The 15063-nt window shown below is 43.2% G+C and overlaps 1 protein-coding gene and 1 long non-coding RNA gene across 3 annotated transcripts in view; one reads left to right on the top strand and one right to left on the bottom strand.

Annotated features, from left to right (window-relative positions):
- The window catches only part of DSCAM (DS cell adhesion molecule), a 734179-nt gene that overhangs the window by 708061 nt on the left and 11055 nt on the right, over positions 1 to 15063 (top strand). The window contains exons 30-32 of the mRNA XM_035709183.2: positions 1758 to 1907; positions 10012 to 10209; positions 11527 to 11829. Coding sequence (XP_035565076.1) covers positions 1758 to 1907; positions 10012 to 10209; positions 11527 to 11829 — 651 coding nt within the window. The remainder of the gene's footprint in view (positions 1 to 1757; positions 1908 to 10011; positions 10210 to 11526; positions 11830 to 15063) is intronic.
- On the bottom strand, positions 4043 to 14455 carry LOC112661592 (uncharacterized). 2 transcript variants are annotated; one of them, XR_007407691.1, is made up of 3 exons: positions 14231 to 14455; positions 6338 to 6456; positions 4043 to 4517 (listed from the first exon to the last, which is right to left on the bottom strand). It is a non-coding gene; the product is annotated as an uncharacterized LOC112661592 (long non-coding RNA). The 2 variants fall into 2 exon arrangements; XR_003137824.3 differs by lacking the exon at positions 14231 to 14455 and adding an exon at positions 6970 to 10266.

Here is a 15063-nt window from a genome sequence, read left to right as displayed (position 1 = left end):
AATCGTTTACCTCCTGGTGATGCCTGACAGCTGGTCGATGGCATTTTCTAATTTGGGGGAAGTAGAAATGTGATGCTTTAAAACAATGCAATATGAGAGTGCCATTAGTTTCTAGCCAGAATGAATGATTAAGCTCACAAACTGACAGGCACCTGAAATTTCCCATTAAAAATTTGTGACCTAGCCCCACAGATCGTAGCATAGCCCCAAAGATTATCTGGAGTGCTCTCAGCGGGGCTACATGTTAGAAACCACAACACGTCAGTGTCAGGCTCCGGATACCAGGTCCAATTGTAAGAATCTGTTTCTGCATAAAGGCCGCCCAATCTGGGGACCAGCGAAGGCTGCGACTGACCCCCAGGCCGAACCCCAGCTCCTGCTGCGGTAGCAACCCGCACTGCATCACACGCTGGGATGCCAGCAGACACCTTGGCAGTCTTTCCTCTATTTCTCTGCCAAGAAATTTTATTCTAACTTCAAGAGGCTTTCCTCTCCTGCCAGAGCCTGAGTAATTGGATTTTGTAAGGTTCATTCTGTTCAGAGCCTTTTTTGGGCACAGAAGTCTAGCTGTGTTGTTTATGACTTTCACATCACCGTTCCGTGTCAAGGCACGCTGTAACGTGGTCCCGGCTGACTGATAAACTCATATGAACAGCATCCCGGGCTGCGGTGCTTGAAAATGTATGAATCTATCCATATATCCTAACGGAAGTTTCCCTTGGAGTAAAAAAGCTCTTAAGGAAGTGTGAAAAGTATCACAACAAAGTAATGAAAACCTTGAGACAACCAAATAATGACACACAGCTCAACCAAGTGCTTCCTTTCCAAGCACTAAAATGCTCTAAATTCATCTGAACCCAGGCTCCTGCTTCTCCAATCTTCAAACGCCAATTGGGCTTGGAAATCTGACAAGTGAGTCATTTTGAAAAATCAATTAAAGGATGTTCTAGAGTAATTAAAGCTCAGAAGAGGTGGGAAGAAAAGGAACGTACCTCAGAACCTTTAAAATAGAAGAATCAATAAACTCTGAAGACCAGCTCCCTCTTCCCCTCCCTTCACCCCAACCCCAAACATTTGCCAAGTTCAGCATGAGAGCCACTCAAGTGTAGACAGCTGTGGCAGAGCTTTTCTAGTACTGCACACCAAGCTTATTTGCAATGACAGCCCCATCGCTGAGTGATGCTGGCATCTCTGGTGACATCTCAGGTGAGCTTTTGACAAACACAGAATTCCCAAACTCTATTATAAACAGGTAGCTGCAACAAGTCTCCCCAAATCAGCATTTGCTTCTTTTTTATGAATTTGTTTTTTTTTTTATTTTTATTTATTTATTCATGAGAATACACAGAGAGGAGAGAGACAGAGGCAGAGACACAGGCAGAAGGAGAAGCAGGCTCCATGCAGGGAGCCCGATGCAGGACTCAATCCTGGGACCCCAGGATCATGCCCTGAGCCGAAGGCAGATGCTCAACCACTGAGCCACCCAGGCATCCCAGCATTTGCTTCTTGAGAAGACCTCTCTCTGTGGTCACTCTCTTTCATTCATGCTCTGAAAGCCAACCATTAAAGATAATCTACTTTCAGCATCCTACAGTGGTTCTAACACAGTGCTTGAATTTCTAGTTGTTCTTGCTTCTTTAGATGAAGTCGTAATTGTTGTAATCAACAATAACACAGGGACCTAGGGAAGAGAAGGCAAGGGAGCCATTGAAAGCGGGTAAACGTGTCTGGTTGCCTGTGTTCCTACTGTTCTGCAGATGATCGCTCCACGGTCCTGTTAACGGATGCTGACTTTGGGGAGGCAGCAAAACAGAAGTCCCTGACAGTGACACACACGGTACACTACCAGTCGGTGTCACAGGCCACCGGCCCCCTGGTAGATGTTTCGGACGCTCGACCGGGAACAAGTAAGTAGTCAAACAACACAAACTGTGTGGCTGTTATCAATGCTGACAAAACACTGATGCTCTGTCCCCATCAAACAGAAGTGGGGCTCATTGGCCCCGTGCCTAAGGGGCCAATATGATAGGATCTTTCATTGGGACATTGAGTTTTTAGTGTTTGAGCTAAGCTGGTATTAAAATTGTGTCAGTTGAAGCCCTTGGTATTGATTCACTATGAAAGGGCTAGAAATTTCAGGTCAAGGTATTTTTTTTTTAATTTGGATGACTCAGGAAAAGAGGAAGGTAATTGACTTTAGTGAGTATCTACTCTGTGCCAGGATTAGGATAAAAAGGTAATGTCATGTATGTTATCTGTAAGGCAACCCTGCCAGATACCTACTTATAATAGGTTTGAAAAGATATGATAGCCTCTACAGGTTAAAAAAAAATGGGTTCTCAGAGAAGTTAGGTAAACAGCACAAAGTCGCACACACAATGTGTAGTGAAGCCAAGATTTAGTCATAGATCTGTCCATCCTTGGAGCTTATGCTCTTCTCCTGTACACGCTGTTTGAGAAAAATTGTAGTCCTGGCTAATCTGGGGATTATGTGTGATTTGGTTATTAATATCTGCATCCATAATATATGGGAATTAATTACTGCAATGAAATTAAATCCCCTAATATGTATCTAGAGCTTATTAATTAGATATTCTCATTTCTTCATAATTGAAATGGTTTCTAAATCTCTTTAAAGACTGAGAAATTGATGTCCTGATTATTATCTTTTTGGAAGCTTTGATGTCTAGCTTTTAAATCTCTAATCGCTTTGCAAAAATTTACATTCTCGGAGTGTTATAATTAGAAAAATATTACAACGTTAGGAGCTGTTTTTCATAAGTTCTGACTCAAAAGGCACTTGTGAAATGCACCAAGCGTTATGAAGCAAACCAGTTGATTCCTAATAACATTGTCATTTGAGGGAAAATAATTTCAAGTGTTACTGAAATTCATTTGAAAAAAATGTGCTCAAGAGCATGCTCAAGAAATCTTTTATTCTTGCTTTTGTGTAACCTCAACCCCTTCCTTCCTTGATGACATTAGCATACACTGAAGATACAAACGAGCCATGAGTGAGAGTTAACTTTTCACAAGGGTGTTGGAGCAAGAGCCTTGCTCTTAGAAACTGCTTCATGGTCCTTGACATTCTCTCTAGCTACTGGTTTCCCCATCATCATCTGCCTGGTTGAGCTTCTGGATACTTCGGGACACTGTATTGATGGGTTTCTAAGCCACTGATTGCTATTCAGTGAAGGAAAGACTGTAGACCCAGGGGGACTGAAATGGATGGATCCTTGACCTCAGAGTTCCTCCCATCACCAGGAAACATGGAAACTGATGGAAACATTAGCAGGAAAATAAGAAAGAGGCAGAGGACAGATGTCCAGGTATTAGTTCGCAGACTTTCATGTGCATCAGGATCACTCAGGATGTCTGTTCAAAACACCCATCCAGGGTTCCATCCCCAGAGGTTCTGATTCACTTGGCCTAGGGAAGAGCCCCAGGAACCTGCATTGTAAACAAACATTCTGGGGAATTCTGATGCTGATTGTCTGGAGCCCTCACTGACAAATACTTCCCCAGTTGTTAGGTTTTATGTCCCTGCCCTTTAGTGCAGTGGGACAGGACCTCTCAACCTTGCCACACTCACAGCACATAACTTCTTTCTGCCAAGTAAAACAAGCAAGCATTCCTACCTCCTTTTCAATGTTCAACTGGCAGAGAAATGCAAAGAGGCCAGCCTTAAATAGGGGAGAGGGAATAGTTAGACCAAAGCCCTGGGAACCTCCCAACTGCATGATCACCCCCCGACTCATAGAAGCATTGATTCAATGACATTCAGAATATCAGCAGAGATGTGAATGTCCATCACAAGCATAAACTAGAACCAGCAAGAGGCAAGTGGAAGCAGCAGGTCCATGTCTCTCACACCTGCAATACTGGAAGCATAACTGGGGAAATTTAAGGATTCGTGCTTTCAGACTCAGAAATATTTACTAAGATTTTGCTTTACATATGGCCCAGTGATGGGGGTACATCCTAAGATGCAAAAAGACTTTCATTTCATCTTAGTGCAGGAATCATACAGCAAACAAAGAACTCAAGCATTTTTCGTTATCTAAAAGAACTAGGGAAAAATAGGACACAGTGATGAGATGGTGAGTCAGGGGTCTGAGAGGGATGATGGGAGGGACCCTTCAGATGCCAGTCTGGGGAGACCACCATTGAGGAGAAAACCTGAGTTGTGATCAGGAGCTGGCCTGCCAGGCCGAGTAAAGAGGAAGGAAAACCTCCTAAGGCCTGTTGAGGCAGAAGCATCACGGAATGCAGTGGGTGACAGGGAAAGGGGGAGGGAGAGAGCCAGAGAAAGAGCTGGCCAACCTCCTGGGCCAGCCTCATGAGTTTGCGCTTCATCCTGAGAATGTTGGGATGCTCCACCAGGGTTCAGCCTGATGATCACATCACACTGAAGCAACCACGGCTTCCAGAACGCAGCTTCTTTCATTTGTGATGAACTTCATCCAACAGTTGTTTACAAACATTAGGCAAATCTACTCAAATACATGCATCAGTCTCTAGTTCCAAAAGAGAGAGAGAGAGAGAGAGAGAGATTCATTTAGCATCTGCACAACATTCTCTATTAGTAAAAGATCTTTGGGATAATTTTTTCATTATTAAATATTCCTTCTAGAACCACATTATGAGGGACTAAGAAATCTTGTTTTTCATTTAGAAGTAGAAACAATGAACATCTGCCCCCCACCCCAGCAGATGACCCCCCGCAGAAGTCTTTCTGGGAACTTTCCAAAGCCCAACTCTCTGCTTGGGTCCTGCACCCCAGAGTTTATCGTTGGTGCACACATGGGGCACCTGTGTCATCTCAGGCCCATGTGGTGGGTTCTCCACACTGTAGCATGGTGCATTTGCAGAGACAGTCTGTTTCCTCAACTGCAAATGGCATTGCTACTCTGTCCTAATGATGCTAGGACCATGTCCTCAGTGTGGGCGCTCTTCAGTTTTAAGAAGAGCATCTATGATATATTGTTTGCACACTATCATGGCTGCATCACAGAAGCTATGTTTCTAGGCACATTTTTTCTTTGTTTAATTTTCCAGAGTTGCAGCAAAGATTCATTATGAGGATGGGAGAAATACCAATAATTGGCTATTTAGCTCTTCAACCAGAGGAAACAGATGCCTTGGTTGTGTCTACAGCTCTGTTTGCTTCCCTGTCTCTCCTGTGAATTAGGGTACACTTGAAATTGGGGCCTCTGTTGGTGTCTGTGTCTGTATTCCCCAACCCCTGGCTCTAGCCACAGGGTCTGACACACAGTAGGCACTCAGTAAATACACTTAAATATCAATCCACGCCAAGTTCTGAAATCACAGTAAAAGGAGTGGAAAAGAAAGAATGTTTAGCATTTTGGACAGGACTTGGGCAGTCCACTTGGCACCTCTCCTTGTTCTCCATTTTCTGCAACATCTCATAGGCTGGGTGTCTGGATGCCAGCTGATTAGAGGTTTGTAAGTATGTACACGGTCTCTCCCCAGGACACTTTTTGGAGACGTACCAATGAGATTGTCACAGGAGAACTTAAATCAAATTTCTTGTACAAAGGTATGAGGACAAATGAAGCAAACAATGTTAGACTTGACCTGGGTTCTTGGGTTGTATTTACCTGGAAGCCATTCCTTTGTCACCATATACCCACCTGGGCCAAGAGCATTACAAGAGCCCTTGATGAGAGCAGGCTAGACTGGGCATGAATACGATGCACACCTATCCTTACCAGCTCAATTCTTCAGCTCTTTTCTGCAGTGTGGGAACTCTCCAGGATCCAGTTTTATGATATTTAATGGTATTTTTTTGGTATTTAAAAAATACCAAATGGTATATGCTTTACGGTATTTTTTTTCTGACAAATTGTCTAAATTTCTAGCCTTCCTGATCAATCTACTAAATCTCCACAATCCTCTTTCCAATAAGCACAATGTGTTCCAACTCTTACCAGGTGTTTGTCACTCAGGAATTACAGGCCAGGCCCTGAAATCTATTGAGCCCCCCAACATGTCACAACAACCGTACAGGTGGGTGAGGTGATAACCCCACTCTCAGAGATGAGGGAAATGGACACGTCTGGTGAGCTCACAGCCAGCAAGTAGTGGAACTGGGTCAAAGGCAGGCAACGTAACTCAACCACTCCATGTTGCTGTTAAGTGGAGATGATGCTTCTTAGAGGACATCTAGGGACGGAGCAGACTTTATATATATAAAGTTCATAACATGGACTGAAAAGTTTATAACATGGACTGACTTTTTTTTGTTGGGACTTTGAAAACAAATTCACATTCCATCACCCAGAATTGTATTCGACATCACACTGCAGGAAAATACCTGATGGAGGCGAGGAGTGTCCTGTGTACAATGAGCCCTTGATAAATGTATGCTCCTTATGTGATGGGAATGTTCAGGCCCCACAGCATCATCACCACGTGAAGCTAAGGCCACAGCACCTACAAGATAGGACATCGAATGCCAGAGAATAAAAATAGATTAATACCCAGATCACAGTGCACATGACATGTTTTATAACCCTATTAGCCACAAAAATCCTCTCTTATTCTGAGTTCAGGATGATTAAAATAATTTGATTCAATGGGCAGAAAAGCTTAATTTAGGTTCAGACTCGGTGTTGAAAGGCCAAGAGTGATTTGTATCACTTACCTTGTAATTTGTTAGCTGTTTAGCAAGTGTGATGGCTCGTCACTCAGTTGTATATATATCAGAATGTTGGAGAGTCAAATAAAATGCTTTCCATGCAGGGGCAGTAAATCTCAACATTTATTTCCTTAGTAGATTACCTGGTAAGGACTACCAAGGAGGCTACCAAGTGGATTCCAAGTCAAGTTTTTATTTTAGCTGCCATCTTAGGAGCTATCATACAGAAGAGTTCAACTCAGGTACAAAACAGCTCCCAAAACCTGATTATTAAAAAAATGTGTCAACCACCCCAATATTCTACCTACCGAGATAATTTTGCCTCTAGGATGCTTGCTTAGAGCAGAACAGAATTGCAGGATGTGGTTCAAGGAAAGTAATATCATGACCTATATTTCTAACATTATCAGGCCACTGGTAAAACTGTCCTCATCTAAAAAAAAGGATAATGAACAAAATTAACTTGAAAAGAGTTCTGGCTTTGAATAGAGGCTGATATGCACAACGTGACCATGAAATTTTCCACATTGGGGTGATCTCAGTGAGAAAGGGGTTACAGCTTTGCCCCACTGTGGGTGGGCAAGTCAGTGGGAGGAAACACAGGGGAGCAGTTGGATATTTGAAGAAATTGTGATCCTTGAAGTGGGAAGATCAAACTGATACCCACCCTCCACCCCTGCCCAAGCATCCATGCCAGGAGTAAATCTGATCCATAGTTGTAGTTGCAAGAAACATAAAGAATAAAAATGAGAACCTTGAAGAATTTTTTTAAATAAGAACCCTCAAATCTTATGTAAGGGCAGGGTCATTTTTGGGGGGAAAGTTTCATTAGCATTTAAATAACAAGCTCCAAAAAAAATAATAACAAGCTCCATTTATTGAAGCTCTATTTAGGAAGTCCATCATACCTGGAAGATATTTAGCCTCCTATCTGTGAGAATAGTTTTCTATCTCTTTGAGGACCTCTCTCCTAGCATTTCAGTGAAGAAACACAATTATCATTCACACCTTGCTGTCCAGAGGGGTTGGCACTCGAGCATAACACATTTACATTCTAATTAAGGCCAAAAAAATATATCTTCCGACAAAGTCTGCTGTGGAATTTGCAAGTAGGGATAAAATGTGTCTTAAAAATCAATGCCCCAAAGAATATGCACCAAGATGAAGCATTTTGATGACCCAGGAAATCTTAAAACATATCGATTTGGTTGCCATCTTAATGCTTCTCTCCAGCATTGTAGAATGATGGATTAGGCTCAAAGCCCAATAACTAGAATTTGCAAAGAGGAAAATCCTCCATTTAAAAAGAAACTCATTTCGCCACTTTCAAATGATCCAACCTGGCATTAAAAAGGAGCCAGTGTCGTGGGACACTGTATTAGATACTTAGATATCCAGGGTGGTCAAGTGCTGGGCAATCTCTGAACCAATCCATGGAGTCTTGGGCTCCATTTTTACCACTTATCCTCTCTGAGTTTCCATTGCTTCATCCATAAAGTGACCCTGGGCTATCTGTATTCATCCAGGGGACTATGTGTACCAGAAATTATTGTAGACCCCATGAATGAACCCAAGGATGAACACTCTTGCCCTTACCCTTACCCTTTCCTTAGAGAGACTTCCAGGCCTACAGAAGCACATAAGTAAGTCATTGTCACAATGCCAAGGATTGGCCCTCTCAGTGTTGATCTTTTAATACCGCTTCATTAGTCCTGAGCCATAAATATAGACTGCAGTGTTTAGAAAGGGCCAGGCCACTTTGAAATATAACTGCCTAAAATTCCTTTTTGAGAAGCAGAGAATTCAATGGTGGATGAGGCCCATCTAGGACCTTGTGTTGCTTTCAGGCTTGAGCCCGAGAAAAATCACTCCAGGTCACTGAGCCTCTCCCCTATTCCACAGAATTCCAGAAAAGACAGTTTTGTGATCCACTCCAGTGTCCAGCCAAAGAGCTGAACCAAGAACTCTGCCTACCCCATTGACCTGCTGCTTTTGGTTCCAGATTTAGAAAAAAATGAAACCCACCTGGCACCGGCCTCTATGTATGTAAATTTCTGTATTCTTGAGGACAGCAGACATATAAAATCCAGATATCATTAACTGTGTGTGCTCCGCATTGAATGACCTGTGTCTTTGACAAAGTTCAGACAATCCTACTGAAAAGATATGTTACCATATGCAAAGGACTAAGAGAGTCTTTAGACAAAAAAAAAAATCATCCTTCTGGTCTAAGAACATACAATTTAGTTGATGAGTAAAACAGTCATACTCAAGGAAACGAGTAAATACAAAACCACCATAACACTTATTGTTTCCTACAACTGCTATAACAATATACCATAAACTACAGTGGCCTAACAGAATTTTAGTTCTGGGGCCCAGAAGTCCAAATTCAAGATATGAGCAGGGTCACATTCTTTCTGAAACCTGTAGAGAAGGATCCCTCCTCACTTCTTCCTAGTTTCTGGTGGTTGCTGCTGACGATCTTTGACATTCCTGGGCTTACACCTGCAGCACCTCAATCTCTACCTCCATTGGTCCAGGGCTGTCTTCCCTCTGTGTGTCTGTCTCCTGTTCTTATAAGAACACTAGTCACGTTAGATTGAAGGCCACCCTACTCCCATCTGACTTTATCATAACTAATGACATTTGCTGTGACCCTATTTCCAAGTAAGGTCACATTCTGAGGTACTCGGGGTTAGGATGTGGACATATCTTTGGAAGGGACATGATCTAACCCATAATAACACCTTAAGATAGGAGACCTATAAAAAAGAGGCCATGTTAGAGTATATTTGGCCAAGCATGGAAGATGGTGGTTATTCTCTGGAAGCTTAAGTGATATGTGTTGATTCACAGAAACATTTAAGGGCAAACGGCAAGGTTTGAGTCCATAATCCCTGAGTCCAAATCTAATGTTCTTTCTCTCACAGGACTTTTTTTTAAAATTATTTTATTTTATTTATTTATGATAGGCACAGTGAGAGAGAGAGGCAGAGACATAGGCAGAGGGAGAAGCAGGCTCCATGCACTGGGAGCCCGACGTGGGATTCGATCCCGGGTCTCCAGGATCACGCCCTGGGCCAAAGGCAGGCGCTAAACCGCTGCGCCACCCAGGGATCCCTCTCACAGGACTTTTTAAAATGCTTAAGTATCACATAAATATCTCAGGCCATAAGAGGAAGGAAATGAATGCTCTGGATAGGGGCACTCTGGGAAGGCTTCCTGGAAGTATGAGTCCTGCAGGATGGAGTCTTAGGACTGGGTGGAGAGAACCACTCTCAACACTTTGATCATAACTAGCCATACCCCTAGGGACTAAGACAAACATTATTCTTGGCTCTTCACAGATCCTACCACCAGGAGGAATGCAAAGGCAGGACCCACAGCAAGAAATCGGTATGCCAGCCAGTGGACCCTCAACAGACCCCACCCCACCATTTCAGCACACACCCTCACCACAGACTGGAGGCTGCCGACGCCCAGGGCTGCAGGATCAATGGACAAGGAGAGTGACAGCTACAGTGTCAGCCCTTCACAAGACACAGGTAGGGTCTGCACGCCTCCTCCTCAACCCTGGGGACAAGTGTGGCCCACAGATGGGCCTCAGAGGCTTCTACTCATGCTCCTTCAAGGTCACTTTCAAATTTTCAGGCATTTATCTAACAGGTACCAATATGATGATATCCAGGGCCCAATGATTTTTGTAAAGCAGAACTGAAAGGCATCTATTTTGCAGGTGTCCTGAATCTCATACTCATGCTCCTCTCTTGTTTTAGTTCCTACCCCGCTGAGAGAAACACAGATACTTCAAAATTTTTACCCACACGATTGCAGTAGTTCCTGATTATACTCTGAGGGCACATGACCCACTATCATCTCTGGGTTTAAGATGCTACACTTGAAATTTCATGACAAGGTCATAGCACCCTCTATAGGGAGCATAGGCTGATCCTTTTGACAATTAAACAGGAGTTGATTATAAGGTAAGTCATCTAGTCTGTGCCATCAACCACTTAGATTTCATTTCTGAGAGAAGACAGGGCCTATGAATAGCACCAGGTTGCCCCATCCCCCCACCTTAACTTTTGAAAAGAAATTATATCTGAATCTAATAGCTGTAGGAAATTTTAATACTCATTTTCTTTTGTTCTGGATGATATACTTTAAAAATAGTGTTCTAAAGGTGGAGTGTTACCCTGTACATTTATTTTTATGGCTGTTATTTCTCTTAGAAGAGTCTCAGAGTTCCACAGAGGTGATTCAAAACTTTTTAGTGTGTAAAATAGAGATTCCTCTGACCAAGATGCTTCTCCTTTTGTCCTGGCCACTCTCTGGGACCCATAAAGGATGGCAGTCACAAAAAGATAAGTCCGAAGGACCAGGGGCCATTCTTCCTACTGGCCAATTTCATGCAACGTTGCAGCTTCATTTCCAGCCGCTGTCACAACCTCATTGCCAAGCTAGGGCTGGAGAAGCTGAATGCAGAGCTCAAATCATTCGTGCCAATTAGAGTCTCTACGGAACAGACTGACTGACAAGTCAGAGCAGGGGGTAGACACTGCTGTCCATTTTCACTGTGTTCCTGATCATTTTAACTAAACACAGACTTCTTCAGCACTGCTGATTTACCAAAGTGTCCCAGGCTGGGAACAATTCAGCTGAAACAAAGTTCCCTGAGCCCACCTTACAGAGGTGCAGAAATAGGGCCCCACAGTGACAAAGGCAGTTCTCAGTCAAAGACCCAGGACCCCTGACGGGTTGCATAAGGATCTGGGAGAGACAGCCACAAGCCAGAGATGGCCATTCTCTGGGTGCATGCCCAAGGCAATCATTTATCCATCTTGTTCTCTTTCACGCTGCAGATCGAGCGCGAAGCAGCATGGTCTCCACAGAAAGTGCCTCCTCCACTTACGAAGAACTGGCCAGGGCCTACGAGCACGCCAAGATGGAAGAGCAGCTGAGGCACGCCAAGTTCACCATCACAGAGTGCTTCATATCAGACACATCATCTGAACAGTTGACGGCAGGGACAAACGAGTACACAGACAGTCTGACCTCCAGCACCCCTTCAGAATCGGGGATCTGCAGGTTCACTGCATCTCCCCCCAAACCTCAGGATGGAGGTCGAGTGATGAACATGGCGGTTCCAAAGGCACACCGGCCAGGTGAGGAAAGCAATGCTTGGGCCACTGTTTAGGAGACTCGTCTTCCTGAGGCACACCCGTGCCCTAAGAAAGCCCATCCTGGTGTTTGGACTCGGTGCTCTGTTTACAGGTTGCTGTGTAATGAACCACTCTGGAGCTTATTGGTTTCCAACAGTGACAATCACTTAACTTATTTACAAATCTGAAATCTAGTCAAGGCTTAGTGAGGACAGCTCCTCTCTTCTCCAGCTGGGTCAGCTGAGGAGGCTCCCTTAGGTCTGGAGGAGCCTTCCCAGATGGCTCCCTCACCTGGCAGCTTGGCACTGGCCATGTCCTTCCCTGGGGTGGGTTTCTCCATCAGGTTCTTGGGCTTCTTCATATCATGGCAGTTTGGTTCTAAGCAAGCTTCCCAGCAGGCAAACAGAAATATCTGGTCTATTAAGAGTGGGCCTGGAAAGTGACACATCGCTTACTATATTCTGTTGTGCAATCGTCAAAGAGCCCAAGGAGCTCAGATTGGAGATGGAGACCCCAACACATGAGGAGAGGAGGCTCAAAGACAGGGGGCTTATGTTTTAAAGCTGCTGTACCGAGGGTTTTCCAAAGGAGAGAAGTCTTACTGGTGGGCCAGTGCTTGGGCCTTGGTTTCATTGAGCTACCCAAAGTGACAATGACTGGCTTGGGTTTGGTCAGCCACTGGTTTGGGCTTTGCCTTGAGCGTGTGAGAGTGGACTGGGTATGTGGATGGCAGCTCTGGGTTTTAAGGCCTCAGGGCCTGGCAGATGGCATGCATTAGTGAAGAGGTTGCAGAGCAGGGAGATGATGCAGGATGAACAATTTAAGGGTTCAAAGACTATCTAGAGGGGAGAGACACCAGCATGTTCCCACCAACTAATCCCAAGTGGAAATGGGGGGCCAGTATGAGCGACTTTCAAGAGAAGCCAGAAATCTTGGTTTTCTATGAAGACTCACAGTTTTCAAGTGTTGGGTCAGATATTTGCAAACCACTGTACAGGGCAAACAAACACTCTATATACTGAATCCGGCCATGGCGATGAGTGGTACTTCTCATGTGAAGAATCACTTCTTCTTCTTCTTCTTCACCCTTAAATAGCTGCCTGTAGACTTTCCTTTGCGGACCAGCCCCTCCATTCTTGTCGAATCCAGTTTTATTTCCTTTTTTCCCATTTTCCGAACCAGTATACTAGCCCTATTTCAAAAATTTATCTTCACTGTTAAATTACTGCAATTCCCTTGGGTTTTATGGCGTATAGCCCAGCTGAAATGAGCCTTATAAATGCATAAAAATATATAAAATAAGAATTGTCTATCCAGCAACTAATCTTCCAAACTGAGTCAAGACTCATGCCAGCATACAATAAAGAATGATGGCTTCATTTATTTTCATTCTGTCTACCTCCTCGGGGAGAAGATGAGCTGTTATTTGTGGGTGTTTTTATTTCAAGCATTTCTTGTTGGCATTTATTTGCAAAGCGAATGCAGAAAAACATAGGATCAAAACATAAGCTCTTTGTGGCTGTTAAGCCTGAGAGGGAGGAAGATGGGAAAGGAGAAAATGTGCCTCTGGGCATGTTGTTTAACCTTGCTGAAGCTTTCAGGTGCCCCATCTTTGAAATGGACCTGACATTGGTATAAGATGTGTGTAGCATAATTTGGGTGAAGTGGTTAGCAGTTGCTTCTGTCGTTGCCTTGTTGACGCTGTTGTTGGGATTCTCATAGTGACTCCAATGTGGTCTCCAGATGAGCGCTGGCTCCTCTCCTTCCCTCTTTTATTTCCCTTCAGTGGCCATGGACCCCCCCCACCCCCCAGGAAGCATCTGCCTCTTTGTATATCACCTAGTTAAGTACGCCATGCTTCCATTGGCAACCATCTTCCCTTGCATACAGGAGTTCCTGGTGAAGTAATGGTCCTATTTATGCAAGCTTTGAATTAATTAAAGGCTTGAGTTTCTTTCTGATGTCTTGTTGTTCCTATTGTTAGGCTCGTATTAAAAAAAAAAGTTTGAACTTTTGTTATGACATCGTTGACATCGTTGCCTGCATCCATCAGAACAACTGAAAGATCACAACTAAGTGAAGTAGTATAGTCTTAAAATGCTATTAAGACTAAAATGATTTAAAAAAAAGACTAAAATGATTTTATGACTTTAGGTATGAGTAACTTTTTAAATCAACACAAGTCCTAATGCATATAAACTTTGTTTTGTCCACCCTGGATGGCTGCATTATTATTATTGAATATTTGATATGCTTTTAGGAAAACCTTTCTCTTGTCCCTTTATAATGAAACTAAATTCAAGACCAGGCACAAAAACCAAGGTGACAATTTAGTATTTTGCTGACTGGAGGCTGCGTCAAAATCATCAGTTCCTGGGGCTGTGCTTTCAAACCTCATTCTTACCTGTGTCGCGTAGCTCTAGAGGGCGTCGGTCAATCAATGTGTGTCTCCATGAAGTCTTCCAAGTCTCTGTACATATTTCTCCTTACAATCGGGTCTTCTTGTTTGATGGTCTTTCCTCCACTTGTGATCCAAACCTTTTAAACACTCCATAGATCAAGTCAGGATCCAGTTAAACCAACTAGGCCAGATCCTGGCTCCAGGAAGATAGAAAATATGTCTTCATTGCCTTCATACTTCTCTCCTAGTGTCTAACAGATAACTGGCAGCACAGTAAGTGCTCAAGAAATATTTTAAATGATTTAGTGAATGAATATATGCTCCTACCATTGTGTCTGACACATATAGTAGGTGCTTAATAAATATATTGAATGAATGTACATATCATAGCTGTGATAATGATAAGACTGACCAATTGGTTAAAATATTACTATTATTAGAAGTTTTCAGTAAAACATAAGAGAACACTTAAGTCTACCCCATCTTCCAGCAGTGATTCATTTTCTATTCTTGCTCTCAACAAATCAAAAAGCAATCTCTTCCACAGATAAAGGGGAGCTCCTCATGAACTGTAATGGCTCGCACGTAAGGCAAACATCAGAATCTCGCTTTAGATGTTTAATAATACTTGACTTTTGAATGTACTGAATTTTTAGGGCTTTTTGATTTTAAATAAAATGCCAGTTGTGCTATGGTTTTATTTTCTCCAATAAGGGATGGTTATTTCCATCTTTAGAAACAAATGACAAACCAAACAAATAAAACTCTATCTTCCTCTGAGAAATAGAGGGAAGATTTAACAACTTTTTTCCCTCTTGGTCAAAGCAATTTCCAAC

The sequence above is a fragment of the Canis lupus genome, chromosome 31, assembly GCF_003254725.2.
Source record: "Canis lupus dingo isolate Sandy chromosome 31, ASM325472v2, whole genome shotgun sequence".
Taxonomy (NCBI): domain Eukaryota; kingdom Metazoa; phylum Chordata; class Mammalia; order Carnivora; family Canidae; genus Canis; species Canis lupus.
The sequence above is the reverse complement of the archived record's forward strand: the minus strand, read 5'-3'. Positions and strand labels throughout refer to the sequence as shown.